The sequence below is a fragment of the Equus caballus genome, chromosome 4 (genome assembly GCF_041296265.1).
Source record: "Equus caballus isolate H_3958 breed thoroughbred chromosome 4, TB-T2T, whole genome shotgun sequence".
NCBI lineage: Eukaryota > Metazoa > Chordata > Mammalia > Perissodactyla > Equidae > Equus > Equus caballus.
In genome coordinates, this window is record NC_091687.1 from 96,845,633 (window position 1) to 96,866,152 (window position 20,520).

The 20,520-nt window shown below is 42.6% G+C and overlaps 1 protein-coding gene across 2 annotated transcripts in view; it reads right to left on the reverse strand.

The window, feature by feature from the left end:
• Positions 1-20,520, reverse strand: part of ZC3HAV1 (zinc finger CCCH-type containing, antiviral 1) — a 57,127-nt gene extending 36,607 nt beyond the window's left edge. The window contains exons 1-2 of one of the 2 annotated variants that reach the window (XM_005609440.4): positions 19,544-20,520; positions 3,745-3,880 (exon numbers count right to left, since the gene is read on the reverse strand). In XM_005609440.4, the coding sequence (XP_005609497.2) occupies positions 3,745-3,880; positions 19,544-19,851 (444 nt within the window). In that variant the 5' untranslated portion in view covers positions 19,852-20,520. The remainder of the gene's footprint in view (positions 1-3,744; positions 3,881-19,543) is intronic. The other variant, XM_070265943.1, reaches the window with a different exon arrangement.

Consider the following 20,520-nt stretch of genomic DNA (forward strand, 5'->3'; position numbering starts at 1 on the left):
GGAAAGCACAGCAGAGACAAAACACCTTCCTGAATCTGCCACATAGTCATTAAGGAAAGTCCAAGTATACAAACATTTCGGAAGCAAGCAGAGATACACCAGAGGAAAAAAATGCGTGTGTATTCTACAGTCTTGGATGGGTTGTATGCAGTTGATGATTTATTTGGGGCAGAAGAGGCCAGCACACTAACTAAAAAGAACATGAATTTTATAAGCCTTTGGAAGAATCAAAATAAGATGGTCATCTATAGAAAGGACCAAACAGGACCCCAAGTGAGCCCTACGTTATAGAGGAACCCGAAAGAGGAAGGCCCATTTTTGGATATCAACTCATTCTGCAATTAAAAGGACATGTGGATCTTACCTGCAACTGTTTGGAATTCAGAATCTAGTCTCTGCTAGACAGAATGTGGCAAAGTTTCTCAAAAGAGCATTAAATAAGATAATTTTTCTATTTCTATGTAAATAGGTATATTTACATATCTAGCTCTACAGAGATGTGGTTCTTACTGAAAGGAGCAAAAAGAATACTGTCACTGAGGCCAGACCATATGATGCAGAACTGGAAGACGCTGGTTTAAAACTCTGCATCCCTGGAACCAGCTATGTGACCTCATCTGAATTATTTATTTACTCGCAGCCTCTGTTTCTTTTGCCATAAAGTAGGAAAATATTTGCTTCGTCTACCTAAACCAAGTTGTTGAGCCAATTAATAAAATATGCGAATGTCTTGTGCAAAATATAAAATGTGATGCAAATGTTTGAGTCATTATATGAAGAATCTTCAAGATTAAAACATTTATAAGTTGTTTCAATAGACTCTGAGTAAACCAGATCAACATGGCTCACTGTGACTTATCTAGGCGGCAAACACATGGAATCTTAGACTCTGGCAACAACGATTTAGCCACAGAGACAACTTCTAAAACCTGATTCAAATACTTGCCATTGCTATAGAGCCTATTATCTAGATTTAGACTCTAGACCAGCAGTTCTCAAAGCGTGGTCCCTGGACCAGTAGCATTAGCTCCACCCAGAAACTTACAAATGCTAATCCTTAGGCCCTTCCCCTTATCTATAGAATCAGGACCACCAGAAGTGGGGCCCAGCAATTTGTTTTTTAACAAACCCTCCAAAAGATTCTGATGCACGTTAAAGCTTAAGAACCAGTATCCTAGAGGCTCTAGCAAAAAACAAAAAAAGGACAATCAGTAACTTCGCAAATGATGCTCTGATTAACATTCCTATTACCATGCTGCTGTTTAAGTACGAATGCTCCTGCCTTAAGTAAGCCAAAACAAATGAAAGCATGTCCTCCATTAATAAGCACATTTCAATTTTACAAGTTTATATACCAGGAAGTCAGGTTTTCCTGACGCTTTTATGTTCTCACAGGTCAAAGCGAAGTGAAAAAGTGTGAATATTTTGTTTTTAGGGCATGGAGTGTGTCTGGTTCACTGCTGCCTCCAGGATTTAACTCAGTGCCTACCACTTGCAGGCACTCCTAAGTGTTAGCTGAACAAATGCAAAATGAAACGAGACCCCGAGGATGAAATGCCTTGTCCACGATCACACAGGTAGTTAGGGGCAGACTCAGGACTTTGAGAGCACGGAAGGACCTTCCTTGACCAACTATTCTTGAAACTAGCTGAACTCTGGCTGACCCCTCCTTGTAAACCCTGTGAAAATATTCCGCCCTACTCTCCCAAGTTAAAACACTCCATTAGAGACCTCTCTTGCCCAGTATTTTCCAATAGAACTTATGCTAGTGATGCTCTGGGCGATTTTCCACTACAGGAACTAGCTCCTCAGACCTAGTTCAGGAAACAGTGCAATCTCCCAGGCTGTGATCTTAACCCTGACATGTGGCAAATGGCAACTAAATTATTAGCTAAAAATAAACTTCAGGCATGACCCTCCTCACCCCACCCATTAATCATCGCTATTGAATTCTTAAAAGGGAAAGGGAGCCTCAGGTGACACTGCCCCCTTCTTTGGTCTCTGATGAAAGGATGAGGGGCATTTCCCAGGAGGACCCTCTCAGCGCTTCTGTCAATCAGCTCTTCTGGGAACCCTCTCTTGGATTCCTAATTCCTGACCTCCTCCCTTGAAAAGGGAAGAGCTGCCACGCCCCTTATTCTCCAGGGCCTCGACTCAGATGTGGGGCCTGATATAAAAAGTCCTTGGTGATTTTGGAGAATTGAAACAGAGTTCAGACCCGATGTGTGACCTTTCCAAGCCTCCAAGTTAACACTAGACCGCAGGTCTACGATCTTCTCAAGTGTCATAACAAGTCTTCATTACATCGTTCCTTCACAAAAAAGGAAAAGAAGGGGATGCCTCTGCTTGTCAAGGGGACCTTTAACAAGGTTGGGGTATAAGGCATTTCCTCATGCTGGTAGCCATGGGGGACTAGGGTTGGCACACAGGCTAAGGGCCAAAGACAGCCCAAGATCTCTAAACCGTGGGCTCCTGGGAACAGAGACAAAGAGACAAATCCAAGTTCTTAGATGAAAGAATGCATGAGGTGGGGAGAAGAAATAGGATGTATTTTCCTTCTCCCTTCCCCCTCCCCAAATATATTTATATAGAGTGCCTTGCATTCCTATTTCTCCTGAGCTTTTGTTTGTTTGTTTGCTTTTTGAGGAAGATTAGCCCTCAGCTAAGTACTGCCAGTCCTCCTCTTTTTGCTGAGGAAGCCTGGCCCTGAGCTAACATCCGTGCCCAACTTCCTCTAGTTTATACGTGGGACGCCTACCACAGCATGGCTGCCAAGCAGTGCCATGTCCGCACCCGGGATCCGAACCAGCGAAGCCCGGGCCGCCGAGAAGCGGAACGTGCGAACTTAACCGCTGCGCCACCGGGCCGGCCCCTCTCCTGAGCTTTTTAAACGCAAAACCACCCTTCATGTCCTAAGTTTTTTAGGTCCTCAGGGAAACACACTGAGCTTAGAGTCAAAACATGTTTAACCCTCCAGAGGTCCCTAATAGCTATATTGTCATATATCAAAGTGCACCTGAATTTCAGCCTTGTTTATCATATCTCCATCTCTTCCACCCACTCCACTTGGGTCTTCCATTATGCTTCTGCGTCTCTTTCAGTGTGAGGCTAACTTCTCTACTCAAAGATTTTTCTCAGAATGGTCAGATACCATTCTTTAAACAGCGTCCTCTGATTCTCAAGCCAATGGATGAGACTCTTAATTACCCACCATTGTTCCTACCTTTCTCCTAGTGACAGAAGCTTCCAAGTTTTAACTGGACATATGGTTACCCAGCCAGAAACTACATTTCCCAGCCTCCAGTGTGACCATGTGATAAGCTGTGGCCAACGAGATGCGATAATTATATTTTATTTGAATCACTACATTCTGGGGTCTCTTTGTAACAACAGCTTAGCCTCAAACAATACACCCTGTCATCTTCCAAAACCTCGATTCAAAGCCCATCTCTTCCAGGAGGCTGCCCCGATGTAAAGCATCAATTAGTCCTCCTAGCATATCTTCAGATCACACAAGCTCACACAGGGTTCCCTAGCAGCCGAGAGGAGGAGGCAAATTCTTATAAAACTTCAAATAGGAAGGAAATTGCTGGAATCTCTTAGGTCACTCAGCAACAGCCTTGACTGCCTTCTGCAGAGCCCTGAGGCTAACTTACGCGTTTTGTCTGCTCCTATTCCAACACATCTATGACACAACGCTGCCAATATTCTCCCTACTTTTTAAACTAAGAAATCATAACTCACCTCAGGCATAAAAAAGGGGTCACTTTGGAGGAGGAGCACTGCTAATTCCTCTTTGTTGAGTCCAGAGAGCTCATGATTTTTCAGGATTCTGAAGTTCTCTTCTGAGAGAACATCATGAGAATATTTGCATAAATTCCTGGAAGAAAGGACAACTGTCAGTGTTTCCACTTCACAGAAGAAATCATCCAGGGAACTTTCAGCCATTGAAGATCAACGCCCATATCTTTTGTTATCTACACAGCTTGATCCTACTTAAAGAATATACTTTTTAATTTTTTTTAAGATGTTATTTTTCCCTTTTCTCCCCAAAGCCCCCCGGTACATAGTTGTATATTTTCAGGTGTGGGTCCTTCTAGTTGTGGCGTGTGGGATGCCACCTCAGCATGGCTTGATGAGTGGTGCCATGTCTGTGCCTAGAATTCGAACCGGCGAAACCCTGGGCCACCAAAGTAGAGCGTGCGAACTTAACCATTCGGCCACGGGGCTGGCCCCAAGAACATACTTTAAAAAGACAAAGTGATGAGACAGCTAGATGGGGGGGATCTATGCTTTAAACTATTGCAATGCTTCTTTAAACAGTACCTCTTCTTAGTATATATTAATAATGTGAGAAGAGAAAAAAATTGGCAAAGAAACTGAAACTAATTTATTGGAAATGATTGCCCACTGAGAGACAAGGAATAATTGAGATAACACATCTATGGACTGACAATAAAATCAATGGGAAGAGAATTCCATTTATCAAACATTTTAATTCTATGAAATTGTTCATTGCTTTATCTCTTCTGTGTCTTACACACCAATGTATACCTATAAGATTTCCTACAAAGGAATGGAACAAGCTCTTAATTGTATATTTCAAACAACTCCACAGAAAAAGAAATAAAAATCCTCTTTACTCTAAGACATTGATGATTTAGGTCAACACTGTCCAACAGAACTTTCTGTGATGATGGAAATGTTGTATAATCTGAGCTTTCCAAGATGGAAGCCATATGTGGCTACTGAGCACTTGAAATATAGCTAGTGAGACTTAGGAACTAAAAGTGCTGTTTTACTTTATTTTAATTAATTTAAATTTGAATAGCCACACACAGTAATGCCTACCATACTGAATAGCAGAGATTTAGATCGCTGTTATTCAAAGCATTGTGGGAAAACCAGTGGCATCCCCATTACCTAGGAGCTTATCAGAAATTTAGAACCTCAGGCCCCACCGCAGACCTACTGAATCAAAATCTGCCTTTCAACAACATCCCCATATGATTTATTAACATTAAAGTCTGAGAAGCACTGATTTAGATCCTTGAGAAAGCCTAATAGAAATGATGTTTTCATTAGACAAGCGTAACTTGATAGTTATCAATGTCCACATAACACACTCATTACACTTTTTAACTCATGTATGCTACCTATAATAACGCAAAGTCCTCAGATTCGTGGTTTTAATAGTTACTAATATAATGGGATATTAATATTTTCTAGTTTGCACAACCATTATCAAATTATCGGGTGGTTAGGTAATGACTAGATTTTCACTCTATAAATAGTGTGACTACAATTACCTTTATACAAACAACCTTTCTTTTACATTATTTTCCTGGGATTTACTCCTTTGGGAGGACACAATAATTTTCTTGGCAGCTTGAGTTTCATTTTGATCTACTGCTCTCTAGAACACACACCAGCAATCTGTGAGTGTGTCTATTTCCCTGCAAAGACATTCACATGGAGTTTTATCACTTTTGCTCCTTCAATAGTTATGAAATAGACTTATGCTTTTAACTTTAGTTTTTAGCAAGACTGAAATATTCCCAAATGTTGGCTTGATGCTTATAGTTCCTTTTACTTATACTATTTGTTCATATCCTTTAACTGTTTATCTAGTGGATAATGGGTACCGATGTACAGACTTATAATTGTTCTTTATATGTATATTTTTTATATTTTTTGATGTTAATCCTTAGCCTTATTTCAAACAGTTTTTCACTTTTTCCCTTTTTATCAAGAACTTATTAAAGTTGTTGCTGAATTTTTATATGATCAGATCCTTCCAGTTTGCCATTCATAACCTAGCCTACTATTAAAATACCAAGAAATTAATTCCTCCACCATAGCTGGATAGCTATAACATTTTGTTTCATTTTTAAAGGAGACATTTTCAACTTTAATTCTTTAAAACATCTGGAGCTTATTATGACAAGTGGTGTCGGGGAACACCAGTGCTTTATGTCAACTTTTCTCATTAATGTATATTAAATAGGATTCCTTTTTATTATTGTGTTATCTTGGACTATTGTGTGTTAACCTTTTAATAAATTTAGAACTGTTGGAATCCCTATTGCATTTTATCAATCTACTGCTCTGCTTTGAAACCCATACTACATAATTTAAACGTGCTTTGCACCATATTTTAAATATTAACAGTAATTTATCATATCATTGGCTTATTCCTTTTCAAAAAACTCTTTAGTGTGCTTAACTATTTTCTCTCTATAGAAATTTTATTATGGTTTTGTTAATTTCCGTAAAATATCATATTAAGAATCTAATTCGTGTTGACTCCATAAATTAGATTGGATATTATATCATCTTAATTATGTTAAATCTTCTGATTCTGGAATATAAAATATCTCTCCATTTATTCAAGTCTGTTCTATTTTTCTTATTGAGAATTAAAATCTTTCTTTTAATAGTACTCATTTTCCAAATATTAAACATTTATCTGTTGCCACTATTATTTTTTAGTTGTTTGTCACTAGTAAACAGAAATGCAAGTGACTTTGCAAAATCATCTTATTGAAATTGGTAACGATTTTTCTCAAAATGTAAACATCTAGGTAAAAGTTATTCTCTAAGAATTAATCTTTAAAAGTCACATTCAGATGCTGCTGCCTGTGCGTAGGCATTTCTGAAACCCTCTGCAATTGCCTTCAGATCTAGATGTGGAACCTCATAAGAAAAATCACAGAATCGCCGACTGGTGTCAGCCACAGCACCAGCCCTTAAAATCCAACCACCCCTCCCATGCACCTTGCTTCATGGAGAAGCCAAGGGCAGCTGGTCAGACCCTGGCTACAGCCTCTCTCCCAGCTGTTTTCTCAGGCAGGCCTTCTCCTTGCTTTTTCCACCCGGTGTCCCTGGCTTTTAGTGTGTTTTGGACACTCCTTGATAAGGCTGACCTCAGCTCTCTGCTTGCTTTGGGTTCTGTGGTTTCAGATAACTGCTACCCAGCAGGCCCCACCATCCAAGCCCTCAGCAGCTGGACAAAGACTCCACCTCATCACTCTCCCAACCCCCATGGGAGGGGGAATCTGAAAAGAATTTACAGCAAGAAGGGCCCAGCTTCCTGCCCAAAGCAGAAAGCCCCTCCCTTATAGCTTTATGAGAAGTTTATGAACCTCATTACCTCATAAAGCATCCTCACTCCATTGGCCATTGCCACTAACGATCCTCTTGACATGGAACTGAAAATGACAACTCCTGACCACTAGACAGGTTCTGCCCTCTGGCCCAGAGATGCCTGACACCTGTTAGTCAGAGGGAATTAAGAATCTTTGCTTTCCCTTTAGCTCTAGGCCAGACAGCCTGAACACGGAGCCAAGACTATGGTACCTCTCCTGTGGCCAAATTAGGGTCACAGATGAGGGCTCTGCCCCTCTCCAGAACCCAGCAAGATGCAGCATTGCTCACACCTGCCCTGTGCCTGCCCTGTCCTAGATGAGGAGGAGTGGGGTACTTCCTAGGGCCTGGAAGTGAACCTTTCCTCTAAATCACTAAAGGCAGCCAGGCAGCCCAATGGGGACCCCTCTGCCTGGAACTCTGAGTGTCCAGGCTTTCCAAGCCCACCTAAGACACTGAAGCCTAGAGGAAGAGCCCACTCAGCACACACTGCCCGCCTGAGGGCCCAGTTTCACTTTGCATTCTCATCTCCATCCTCAGGCAAACTGCTCATTCCTCTAGATTCTGTGATACTCAGCTAGAACCCAGCTTCACTTGGCCACATCTAGGTCTAGCCTTGGTTTCTGACCTGCAGCCCACTCCCTGGGAGGCCCTGCTGTTTCCCCACATTGCCTAGACTTCTCCCAACTTCTTCTCAGAGGCTTCATCTTTGTCCTAATGTCAGCATATTCATCAGCCACGGGGGTGGGGCAGTTTGTACTGTACAGTATTTGGGTGTGAGAGCAGAAGTACAGAAACTAACATTTATGACCAATTTACTAAGTGACAGGAACTCTGCATCTGTTGTTTAATTTAGTCATTACAAAAATCCTATGAGACAACAGTTTACTTTTCACTTTGGGAAACTGAGGTGGGATAAAATGAGAAATCAAAGGTGACTCAAATAAGAGGAAGACCTGGTAACTGAACCCAGATCCCAAAAAGCAAACAAAAATAGACGTATCTGAAACTTTTCCAAATCAGAAAGAAAGAAAAAGGCACTCTGGATTATTTAGGCCACTGTTCCCCTGGACTAAATGGAAAATTGAGAGCAGAGTATAAGAAGAGAGAATGCATATAAATCATATAAAGGGTGTCGCAGGGACACAAATGATACAAACTATTTCTTCCGATGGGCCTTGAGGAGACAAGTTCAGCAGCACTGATCCTGGTTAGGGCTCAATGGAGGTCGTGTTTCGGTTTAAGGTGACAGGAGCTTCCTTCCCACTTTCTTATGATCACTCTGCCCCAGCTCCAGGTCCCTAATATTGGTTGGGAGGCTTACACCAGGAAATAGTGTGAAAGCCCCCCATGGCTTCTTGGGCTTCTCTAAGCCAGTGGTTCTCAAAGTGAGGTCCCCGGACCAGCACTGTCAGCATCTCTTGGGAGGCTGTCAGAAATGCAAATTCTCAGGCTCCATCCCAGACCTACTGGGTGAGTCTCAAAGTTTTAGTGGGCATTAGAATCGTTTAGAGAGTTTGTTAGAACACAGATTGCTGGGGCCCCACCCCCAGAGTTTCTGATCAACAGGTCTGGGGTGGGGGCCGAGAAGTTGCATTTCTAACAAGCTCCCAGGTGACGCTGATGCTGCTGGTCTAATGAGTACACTTGGAGTATCGTGGCTCAAGGTTTCTTCCTCCAACAAAGGACAATGGATCCCACAGAAGTTGGTTCGTACCCGCAGGGTCTCCCCACCTCCTGGCACAGAAAGAGCTCGCTGAGAAGCTATTATGAAGGGCCCAGGGAAAAACAAGCATTTGCAGAATGCTGCCTGCACTTGGAGCAGATAAACTTCAAACAGTGTGAGTTGGGAGAGGATATGATAATTTTTTTTTAAAAAAAAAGCAAAGATGGCCTTGAAAGAGGCAAAATTGTCTCTCTTTCAAGAATCTCAGGCCAAAAGACTAAAAACAAATGACCTTTTCACTTTTCTCTCCCAGCTACAGAACAAAATGTTATTTTAACCCTGGCAATAAATCCTCCCCCCACCACCGATGAGGCCTAGCCTGCAGAGTGCTTCTCATCCTTGGCTACACAGGATAATCAACTGAGGAGTATTTGGAAATACCTAAGCCTGGACCACACCCTTGGAGACTGATTTGATTTGACAGGAGGTGGGACCCCAGGTAATTCGAATGTGCAGTCAGGGCTGAGATCTGCTGGTTGGGCTTGTCAGATTAGTTTCTAAATTAGTTTCCTGAATGAGATGTTCACCTCTGAGCTCTTGCACTTCGCACGTCGGTAAACACAGGGCCAGCTCTGACCTCAACAAGCAGACCAGCGAGAAAAAGATAATAATGTAAGGGAGAGTCTTATTTTTTGACAGTAATTTGTATCAGAATATTCCTACCCTTCTCCTCCTCATTCCCTCTGCTCTCCAACACCTCGACGGGGTTGGGGAGGGCGGGGCTTGGGGGGGCGGTGATCAAAACAAAGAAATAGTTGATTTTCACAGAAAACAGGAAATAGCTCACCATGATATAAGACAGGTGAAAAAGGAACCCGGATGTGTGAAAGATAAAATCTAGAGAACATTTATCTAAAAAATAAAATGTCATCAATCAAAAACAACGCTAACGAAGTATTATTTTAAAGCCATGAGACTCCTGTTGTTTGTACTTCTAATGTTCAAGATTCAATTGCCATGTTACTAGAGGGCAGGGTGGTTTGCCGAATCTGGAGCCCCCTAGTGAGATGGGGGAGAATCACAGGAGATCAGAGGAGAGCACAGAAGCAGAGTAAGGAGCAGCTGGGGGCAGAGAGGAGCTGAAGAAACGGACCTGCTTTAACCACAACTGAAAGACCCAGAACTCACTAGGCCCAAAGAAGAGAAATCCAGCTGCCTGCTGCCACATGGTGAGCCCAAGGTGCAGGCGGCTGCAGGCCTCAGCCTGGGGAGAGGACTGTATCAGGTAGGCTGCGAGACTCGGGGCCGCAGAGGGCAACAGGAAGGGACCAGGCCCGCTGAGGATGGGAGGGGTGGGGGGGCCAAGGATCTGTGTGTAGTCTATAGCTGTACCGAGTGAGACTTGGGAATCTGCATTTTAATACATTCCCCCCAAGTGATTCAGATAGCCATTGAAATAATTCAGATATATTCCGAAGCTGGGTACCCAAGGGTGATCCATCAGGGTGCAGGGAAAAAATGTTACAACTCTTTATATTTATTTTTTATCTAAAAAGGTAAAAAATGATTGCCTGGGCTGAAAAGAGTAGAGGAGTAGGAAGGATTAAATGGTTAACTTAGAAGAGGCACAAAAGAACCTTCAGTACTAATGGAAAATTTTTTTCTTTTAAATGAGATAATGCATTTATTTCTTTTTTTTTTTTTGAGGAAGATTAGCCCTGAGCTAACATCTGCTACCAATCCCACTCTTTTTGCTGAGGAAGACTGTCCCTGAGCTAACATCCATGCCCATCTTCCTCTACTTTATATCTGGGACGCCTACCACAGCATGGCTTGCCAAGCAGTACCATGTTCACACCCGGGATCCGAACTAGTGAACCCCGGGCTACCAAAGCGGAACGTGCCCACTTCACTGCTGCACCACGGGGCCGGCCCCCAAATTTTCTCTATCTTAATCATGTTGATGGTTACAGGAGCGTACCCATTTGAGAAGAGTCTTCAAATTGTACATTTTAAATGGGTACATTTTATTGCACGTAACTCATACGTCAATAAAGTTGATTTTAAAGGGTTTTTTTTTAAAGGTAAAAAGTTAGGAAATATTTAACATACAAATTAAGAGTTACACATTGTGTGTATGATTTTTAAATAAATATACACATAATAGGAGTACATGCTTAAAGTGTTCTCTATTGACGGGAGTGAGGAATGAAAATGTTTGGTAACTACTTCCCTAGGGGACTTCTCTTAACCTGATACTCTGAGTTGGTCTGAAACGGATTGAAATCTCTCCTCAGTGGGGAGGTGTTAAGAGATGATGAAATGGGTCTCCACTCGTGCCTCCCACCCTGAGTCTAGCTCCTCTGCTCCAAAACCTGGTTAAACTGACTTCTCACTGGGCCTGAAATCCTAGGTCCTTCTGGATTCTTTTGCTTGTTTCCACCCCCATCCTGGGGCCTTGCCAATTCCAAAGTAGCCTGTAGGTAAAGATCATAGATCCCTGCTTGGAAGTAAATGAGGTCAGGAGCAGTAAGCAAATTAGAACCCTTTTATGGAAGGAAGACAAATCTACACTTATTTTAAATGTTTAATTCTGCCATCTCTATACGATGTGAAAAATAGAAAATACCCTGTTATCAAATGCTTGTCACTTATTTAAGATTTTATCACAATTCACAGTATCCCTTATAATGTTGTTTCTTAGCTTAATTTCTGCAGAAAGCCCACAGAAATTGAAAGTCAAATTAAAATAAACATGAAGCAAATCTGAAAAGAGAACAAAAATTCCCAAATGATTCTTATTGGGTACACACCCTTTTATGCCACGATGTTGCAGAAAATGGCGTGTCTCCAAAGCAATCAGCCTGACAAGGAGACTCCATGGACAGAGCACAGTTACTGACAGAAGGAGCTTCCAGGAAGACTCCTCCTGGGTAGATACACCCACACAAATGACATGTCACACGCAAAAGTAAAAAGTGAACCTTGAGACATCATGCTGAGTGAAAGAAGCCAGACGCAATGAGACAAAGATTATACGATTCTGTTTATAGGAAACATCGAGAATGGGCAAATCCACTGAGACAGAAAGCAGATTAGAGGTTGCCAGGGGCTGGGGAGAGGGGAGAATGAGGAGTGACGGTGGCTGGGTGTGAGTTTCTTTTTGAGGTGATAAAACTGTTCTGGAACTAAATAGTGGTGACGGTTGCACATTGTGAATGTACTTATCGCCACTGAACTGCACACTTTAAAACGGCAAAAAATAAAATAAAATAAAGGCCATTACAGACAAAAAGAGAGTGCTAAGATGACCAAAAAAAAACAAAATGCAAATAAGAAGCAACTACTAGGAATTAGACATGAAGTACGACAAACTTAAAAAATGAGCATTATGGCTTAAAAGGGCTAGAGGCCCAGAATACATAAGGAATTAAAACCACACGGGGTACAATTTCACACTCCTTGTATTGGCACAGATTTTTAAAGGCTGATGATATCAATTGGCAAGGATATGAAGCAAGGGAATACTCATATTCTTCTGGTGAGAGTAAATCTGGGAATACACACTTGGAAAACAATTTGGGGTTATCTCACAAACCTTCAGTGTGGGGGTTCCACTCCTAGATACTTCGGAAACTCCTGCACGTGCACACAGGGAAACATGTACCAAAATGTTCAATGCGTCATGGTCTGTAATAGTAAAATATTGAAAACACTCTATCTTTTAATAAAACAAAAATCGATATATAAATTGTGTACCTTCATACAAAAGAAAACTATCCATTTGAATGACCTAGAGCAGCCCCTCTTCTAAAACAGATGGGGCTCGGGGCAAGAGAAAACGGAGGCCCAGGCACCGAGTGTCTAAATACTTAAAAGCAATTAATCAAGCTAAGAAGTGGTTCAAGAAAATGTGTTCTACCTTTCTATCTTGACAAACGTACTTTCACAACAACCTGGAAGGCCAAGATGGAATTTGGAATTCTCAGACTCCTGAGAGTTCTATGATAGGATACAGCAGAATGAAGAAAGTCAGCCTTGGCTCCCAACTTTGGCCTACCACTTCTCTTCCCACCCCAGGCTCTGTCCCACACCGCTAGTGCTGCCACACAGAGGCAGTGGACACGTCAGCCTGTACATCCAAATTCCTCCCACATGTAGGAAGACCTGGGGAAGAAGCCCACTCAGGCTCTGGAAGTGGGCTTGGGAATTCCAGTGTCCCAGGAACCAAGAGCATGGTCTAGAATGAGAGTGGGGGCCACAGGCTCTAGAGGAGTATGATTCCTTGGCTCCACAGACTCCTCAGAAAGTAGGGATACAGGGGCTGGCCTGGGGGCATAGTGGTTAAGTTTGTATGCTCCACTTCAGCGGCCCAGGTTCACAGGTTGGGATCCCAGGTGTGGACCTACACCACTCATCAGCCATGCTGTGGTGGCATTCCGCATACAAAACAGAGGAAGACTGGCACAGATGTTAGCTCAGAGCAAATCTTCCTTAGGGAAAAAAAAAAAACCGTAGGGACACAACTGGAGGAGGCCCAAACTAGGACCTGTAAAGCAGAGGGCCCAGGACAGAAGCCTATCTTGCCCAGGTCTTGAGGTGTTACAGAAATAAGGCTCTGTATCTTAGGGGTGAGTCTCAGAAACATCCTGCTACACAAACAAGAGCGAATAAAGCAAGTATTTGCACACTTAGTATTGATGAAATTTATAGGCTTGAAAAGAGGCAAAACAATCCTAACTACTGCTTAGAAATACACACATATTTGAAAAAATAATAAATGTATGACAAAAATAAACCTCACAAGCAGAACAGTGTTGGTGGGACTGTAAACTGGTATAGCCATTATGGAAAACAGTATGGAGGGTCCTTGAAAAATTAAAATTAGAACTACCACATGATCCAGCAATCCCACTTCTGGGTACATATCCAAAGGAAATACAATCAGTATCTCAAAGAGACACCTGCACTCTCATGTTCAACGCAGCGTTATCCACCATAGCCCAGATGTGGAAGCAACCTAAGTGTCATCTGTTGATACAGGTGAATGGATAAAGAAAATGAGGTCTATATATATGTATATACACACACACATATATATGAGAATACAATGGAATATTATTCAGCCATAAAAAGAAGGAAATCTTGCCATTTCACATGACATCACATATGAACCTAAAAGACATTGTCCTAAGCAAAATCAGCCAGACACAGAAAGACAAACACTGCATGATCTCACTTATACGTGGACTCTATCAAATAGTCACTCATAGAAAAAGAGGGTAGAATGGCGGTTGCCTGCAACTGACAGGGCAGGAAATGAGGAGATGTTGGTCAAAGGGTATGAACTTTCAAGTATAAGATGAATAAGTTCTGGAGATCTAAGGTACAGCATGATGACTATAGTTTATAAAAATGTAGTGTATACTTGAAATTTGCTAAGAGAGTAGATCTTAAGTGTTCTTATCATAAAGGGGGGGTAAAGAGAGTGATGGATAGGTTAATTAGCTCGATTGAGGGAGTCGTTTCACAATGTATACATATATCAAAATATCATGTGGTATATCTTAAATATATACAATGTTTCTTAGTCAATCATACCTTAATAAAGCTGGAGAGAAAAAAAGAACAGTGTTTTTCTCTAGTTATCACCTCTATGATGGGGAAGATGATCAAGGAAGAGAATTCCAGAGGGATTCCGGAGGGATTGTTGATATCCTATTTCTGAAACCGATTTGTGGGTACACACATATTCATTGCATGCTTTATATATTTTCATAAGACTTAAATATCACATAATAAGAACTTTAGGGGCTGGCCCTGTGGCTGAGTGGTTAAGCTGGCACGCTCCACTTCAGTGGCCCAGGGTTTCCCTGGTTGGGATCCTGGGCACAGACATGGCACCGCTCATCAAGCCATGCTGAGGCGGCATCCCACATGCCACAACTAGAAGGACCCACAACTAAAAATATACAACTACGTACCGGGGGACTTCGGGGAGAAAAAGGAAAAATAAAATCTTTAAAAAAAAAGAACTTTCATGAGAAAATTCTTTTAAAATTAAAATAATAAGATACTACTTTATACCCTTCATAGTGGTGGCATAAATCAAAACAGTCCTGTAATGCCAAGTGCCAGTTGGCCATAAAATGGGGAAACCGGGACTCTCAAACATGGAGGTGTAAATTGTTACAACCACCTTTAACACTAACCTGTCAGAATTTGGAATAGTGGAAGCTGTGCAAACATTCAACCTAGTAATTCCATTTCCTAATGGTCTACACTGGAGAAGTTCTTGCCATGAGCACCAAGAGACATGTATATTCTTGGCAGCATGGTTTGTTGTAACAAAAAACTGGAAATGTCACAAATGCCCATTATTGAGGGGATAGGTTCTGAATTGTGGTATTAATCAGATGATGAAATACTATACAGCTGTTAAAATTAATAAACTAGATCCTTATGACAGCAGGAGTAGATCTCCAAAACATAACGTTGAGTAGAAATTCTAAATCACATAAAACAATACTACATTTTGTATATGGATACAAATATACATACAAGGAAATTATAAAATCATGGAAGGACAGGATACACACCAAAATCATGACTGAGGTTGCTTTTAGAGAGAGAAGGGAAGGACACTAGGGAAGAGAAAAAAATAATACCCTTAGGCCTTTTGTGGGTTTTATTTATTTTAAAAGATAAGAAGCAAAATGAAAAATGTAAATATTTATTCTGGGAGGTGAATTATAAGCTTATTATACCATATATTCTTTTATATAATATAACTTTTGTTACATAATCAGAATCTATATATTCTTATGTTTATTATATTATTCTTTGCATTTTGGCGTATTTCTTTTTCAATTTATGAAATAGTCAACTAATCCTCTCCGCACCTACCCACCCCCACCCAAAGTTTCAATTAAGCAAAAGAGAAAGGCATACAAACAGGAAGCCCAGAGGAAACACCCACATTGGCAGAAACCACAAAGCTAGTTGAAGACACTCAGACAAGCCTGTTTTAAACGGTTAACTAGAAATCATGCTCGCGAAAAATAACTTGAATTATGAAAGATCGAGTTTCATACAGCTACGTGACTACACAAGGACTAGTTAGGAAGTCTGCAGATCTGGGTTCTACCCTTACTCTGAAAGCTATCTGCTATGTGACCCTCAGGAAATTTCTAAACAGCTCTAGGCCTGTTTCCTAACAGTAAGTTGGGACTTACAATACCTACCTCAAGAATCCTGGGAAAGACTGACTAGGATACTGTCTCTAAAGTGCTTGTCATAGTGCTTGGTACGTAGTTATTTGTTCAATAAATGGTAGCTATTATTTCTGTCAGAACTGGGGTTACAACTCCACCTGTGGGCATATATTTCGGTAAAACAAACAGGAATATCCAAAGTGATACATCAAAACAAATAATTATGCAACACTGAAGCAAGCCCTGCTGTTGACTAAAATATATAGCTAAAAGTAATGTAAGAGAAAAGATGGTAACTACAGAATAAGTAAGAGAAATCCTATCTATGGATAATAGCACTATAGAAGAAATTTTCTAAGTCCAGCACGCAAACTGTCCTCAGGCAGAGAATAGTTTATCAGACTGAATGGTAATCTCAACATGGGTATCAATTGATCAACAGATCCCATGAACCTGTTATCTACAAAGCAAGTCCTTACATTCCCACATGTCAAGTTTTAGAAGAGAAGGTTTTATAAGTTGCTGCAAGGGGAGAAGATTTTTAAAACATACCTGGAGAAAAAAACATTTTCTAGGCTTTGAGGCAAAAAAAAAATTCTCCCAAAGGTCCTTATTATGAGGACACAATGTACATTAATGGAATAAAAATCTGTAATTCTCAAATTCAAAAGAGACGTAAAAGGAAATAAAAAATATGACTAGATCAATAAATGTAAGAAGAACTTATCACCTCACTAAAAAAAAAAAAGAGTTTAATGAATTCCCCCAAAGGATCCATCCAAACTTGCACAGACCAAATTATCTCTGTATTATATCTACTCTTTTAAATATAGAAAGTGTAGGTTAACAACCCAATTTATGAGTTTAAATGGTTTTGATGTTTCAAATCAGGCAGAAAAAACCACACCATAATAAAATTCATAAAACAAAAAACTGTGTTAAGAAACTGAAACAAAATGTCTAAATATATTGGATATGTAACATACCAAAACAATTACAGATTATGTCTGTGTAGGACTTTTCCTGAAAACACAAGTCAAATTATGACAATTTCAGGGAAATTTGAACACCTACTAGTTACAAGATGATATTAAAATTGTAATTGTAGGGGCCAGCCGAGGCCGTGTGAAGTTCCCACGCTCAACTTTGATGGCCCAGGGTTTCTCCAGTTCAGATTCTGGGCACCGACGTGGCACCACTCATCAAGCCATGCTGAGGCGGCGTCCCACATAGTGCAACTGGAAGGACCAACAACTCAAAATATGAAACTATGTACGGGGTGCTTTGGGGAGAAAAAGGAAAAAATAAAATCTTAAAAAAAAAAATGTGATCATTGTACTGTGGGTATGTTAATAAAATAGAGTCCTTATCGTTTAGAGATACTTAAGTATTTACGAAGCAAATGATCTCTGGGATTTGGTTTAAAATAACACTTTGGAGCTGGGGACAGGGATGGGGAGGAGCAAATAAATGAAACGAGATTGGCCATGGTTCTTGAAAATTGTTGAAGTGAAATGATGGGTACAGGGAGGATCATGACTCTATTTCTCTACTTTAGTATATTTTGAAAATTCATAGTAAAAAATTAAAAGATAAGAAGCATATCCGGGTGGCCCGTAGCCAAGTAGTGAAGTTCGCGGGCTCTGCTTGGGAGGCCCAGGGTTTCACCGGTTCGGATAACAGGCGCCGACATGGCACCGCTCATCAAGTCATGCTGAGACAGCGTCCCACATGCCACAACTGGAAGGACCCACGACTCAAAATATACAACTACGTACCGGGGGGCTTTGGAAAGAAAAAGGAAAAATAAAATCTTTAAAAAAAAAAAAAAAAGCATATGTATTTAAAACTAAAAGCCAGTACTAGTTGGTGAATAATTTTTCATAACAGAACAGACAAGATAAAGCCTTCCAACTCTGTCATTCAGTACAGTGCTAGAATGTTCCTTCCTTTTCTTTCTATTCTCCACCCTCCCCTCCTTCCTGATTTCATCTGTTGTGATTTAGATGACTCTCTCTATACACATAACTTCTGAAACTCAGAAACAGACTTTCAGATTGGTGCCTCACAACATATTTAATAAATATTTTTTTAAATAACGGAGCATATTCAAGCACTTTAAAAATTTTATACTTTTGCCCTAAACAAATAAATTTCTTTAAAAAAATAATCTCATCTACCTCATCCATTTAAATTACCTGTTTTTTGTATGTTTTATTGCACATACATTGGGGGTGAGTAATCTAAAGTTTTTTGCTAACAAGCGCATGATCAAAAGTTTGATCACCACCATTTGGGACACTAGGATACCACTTAAAGTTTTTAAGGAGGGGCAAAGTGTGTGAAGTACTATATCAAGAAAAATAATTGCGCGGAAGTACATAGGTACAGAAAAGATGGGGAGAAAGGCTGTGGTCAGAGATCATTCACTAATTCAACAAGGCATTCATTCAGAAGTGAGATGGGAAGGAGAAACGGGGGAAGGGATGGGAGACTTCAATAAAAGGCCTCGGTGATTAAGGTATTGTGAGGGATGAAGAAGGGGTTGAACGGAAGGTCAGAGAGCCTGCCCTGGGGCAAAGAAGATGAGTTCGATTCGCATTGGCAGGAGATTCAGGTACAGATGCTCCTCAGACACTGGGAGACGAAGGACCTAGATTCGGTAGGAAGGTCTGGGCAGCGGATGTGCATATGGAAGCCATCTTTGTATGTGTGACAGCTGAACCCCAGGGAGTGAGCTCTCTTAGGGAGAGACGTGGAAGACAGGTCAAAAGGCCTAACTCAAACCTTGGGATACACCTACATCTAGGAGGCAAAAAAGAACAAGTGGAAATATGGAGGCGGCTGCCCGAGACTAAGCCGCACTATCTCAAAGTGCTTGCAAGCGCCGGTTGGGGCCACCGCAGGCAGACCACCGGGGAGGAGAGCCGGCTGAGAACACTGCATCATTGGTAACTTTGAAGAGGACCATTCTGGTCAGGTGACGCTGGTTAGCTTCAGATATGAGAAAAGTGATAATGAGGAGAATGGACGGCCAAGCAGAGATCCCTGGCTCCAGGCGGTGGAGACGGATCCAGGTGCTGAGCTCGGCTGGGGTGCTGGGAAGATCGCAAAACGCCTGGGGACGAAGGTGACAGAGGGAAAGACTCAAGATTCCAGAGAGTCGAGGCGTATTCCTTCGTTCCCAAACCTGCCTCCAAATTCTCTAGGCCCTGGCTTGCCCCAAAGAATTTTATTCTCATTGGGGTGGAGAGTTAAGCAGAGACTTCACCGGGGCAATGTCGCGTTAGCCATAATCGAGGAAAGGTCTGGAGGCGTTGGAGGGAAGGGAACCGCCAAGAAGAGAAGCGCGGGTCTAGCAGGGGCTCTCCAAGGAGAGCAGAGAAATGAGGAGCTGGAGGCAGAGGCTGTCGGGTGCGAGGTCCCCGCGAAGGCGCGCCCCTCGCGGAGCAGCCGCCGCGACAGTCCTCCCAGACCGAGACCCCAGGGAGCCGCCCCTCCATCTCTGCGCACTCACCGCTCCGACTGCGAATAGTGGCACCGGTCCAGCAGGTTGAGCTTGCAGAGGTGCAGGTTTTCGCAGGATCTCTGGCAGAACTTGCGACGGCAGACCCGGGCTCGAGTGGTGGCCACCACCGATCGGGTGACCCCGGCCTTGCCGCCGGTCTCCAACACCACGAAGCGGTCGGGCCCGGCCGCCTCCAGCACCTCGCAGAGCTGCGCCTCGGGGAGCGCGATCTTCTTGAGTAGCTCGTCCAGGGACATGCGGCCCCCGTGGGCGCACAAGATTTTGGTGATGAAGCAGCACACCTCCGGGTCCGCCATGGCGCGCTGCTCTGGGCTGGCGGCGGCACCGGACTCTGCTTTGCGGAGAATCGAAACTTACAAGAGTCCCGGGGGGGAGGCGGGCGCGGGCGGGGCTCCGGCTGGGCGCGCCCGGGGCGAGCCAGCGCGCACTCTCCACCGCCTTTAGCAGAGCCCAGCGCTTTCGGTTTCACACTCGGCTCTGGGTGGAGGCCAGATCTCACCGACCCGGGCCCTGTGTTAGATTTAAAGCCAATCGCGACGGCAACCGAATGCAATGAGCGCGAACGAGCGCGGGCAAATCTGCCCGCGACCGCCCGGACAGCTCCCTTTCGGTTCCAGGCTCTGCGAGGGCGAGGTTCGCCAGCTGAGCACCGTGAGGATTCTTCGGAAAGAAGAGAAACTAAAAATGATCTCTGGGCGCTGGTGGAGTTTTTATAAGCCAGCTGAAAGTGGCGAATGACGCGAGTCTTGGGAGCCCCTCGAGGAGTCCTCAGTTCTCCACCCCACCCATCCCTGGAACGGACAGACCTGAGTGCGCACTTCCTTCGAGCTGGGCGCTTGATATTAGTGAATCTTCACAGCAACTCCACGAGTTAGACATTATTATCTTGACTCTGTACGTGAATAAGTAACGAGTAAGCATGCACAGCCATCAAGCTGGACCCCGGACGCTACCCGAGGATTCCC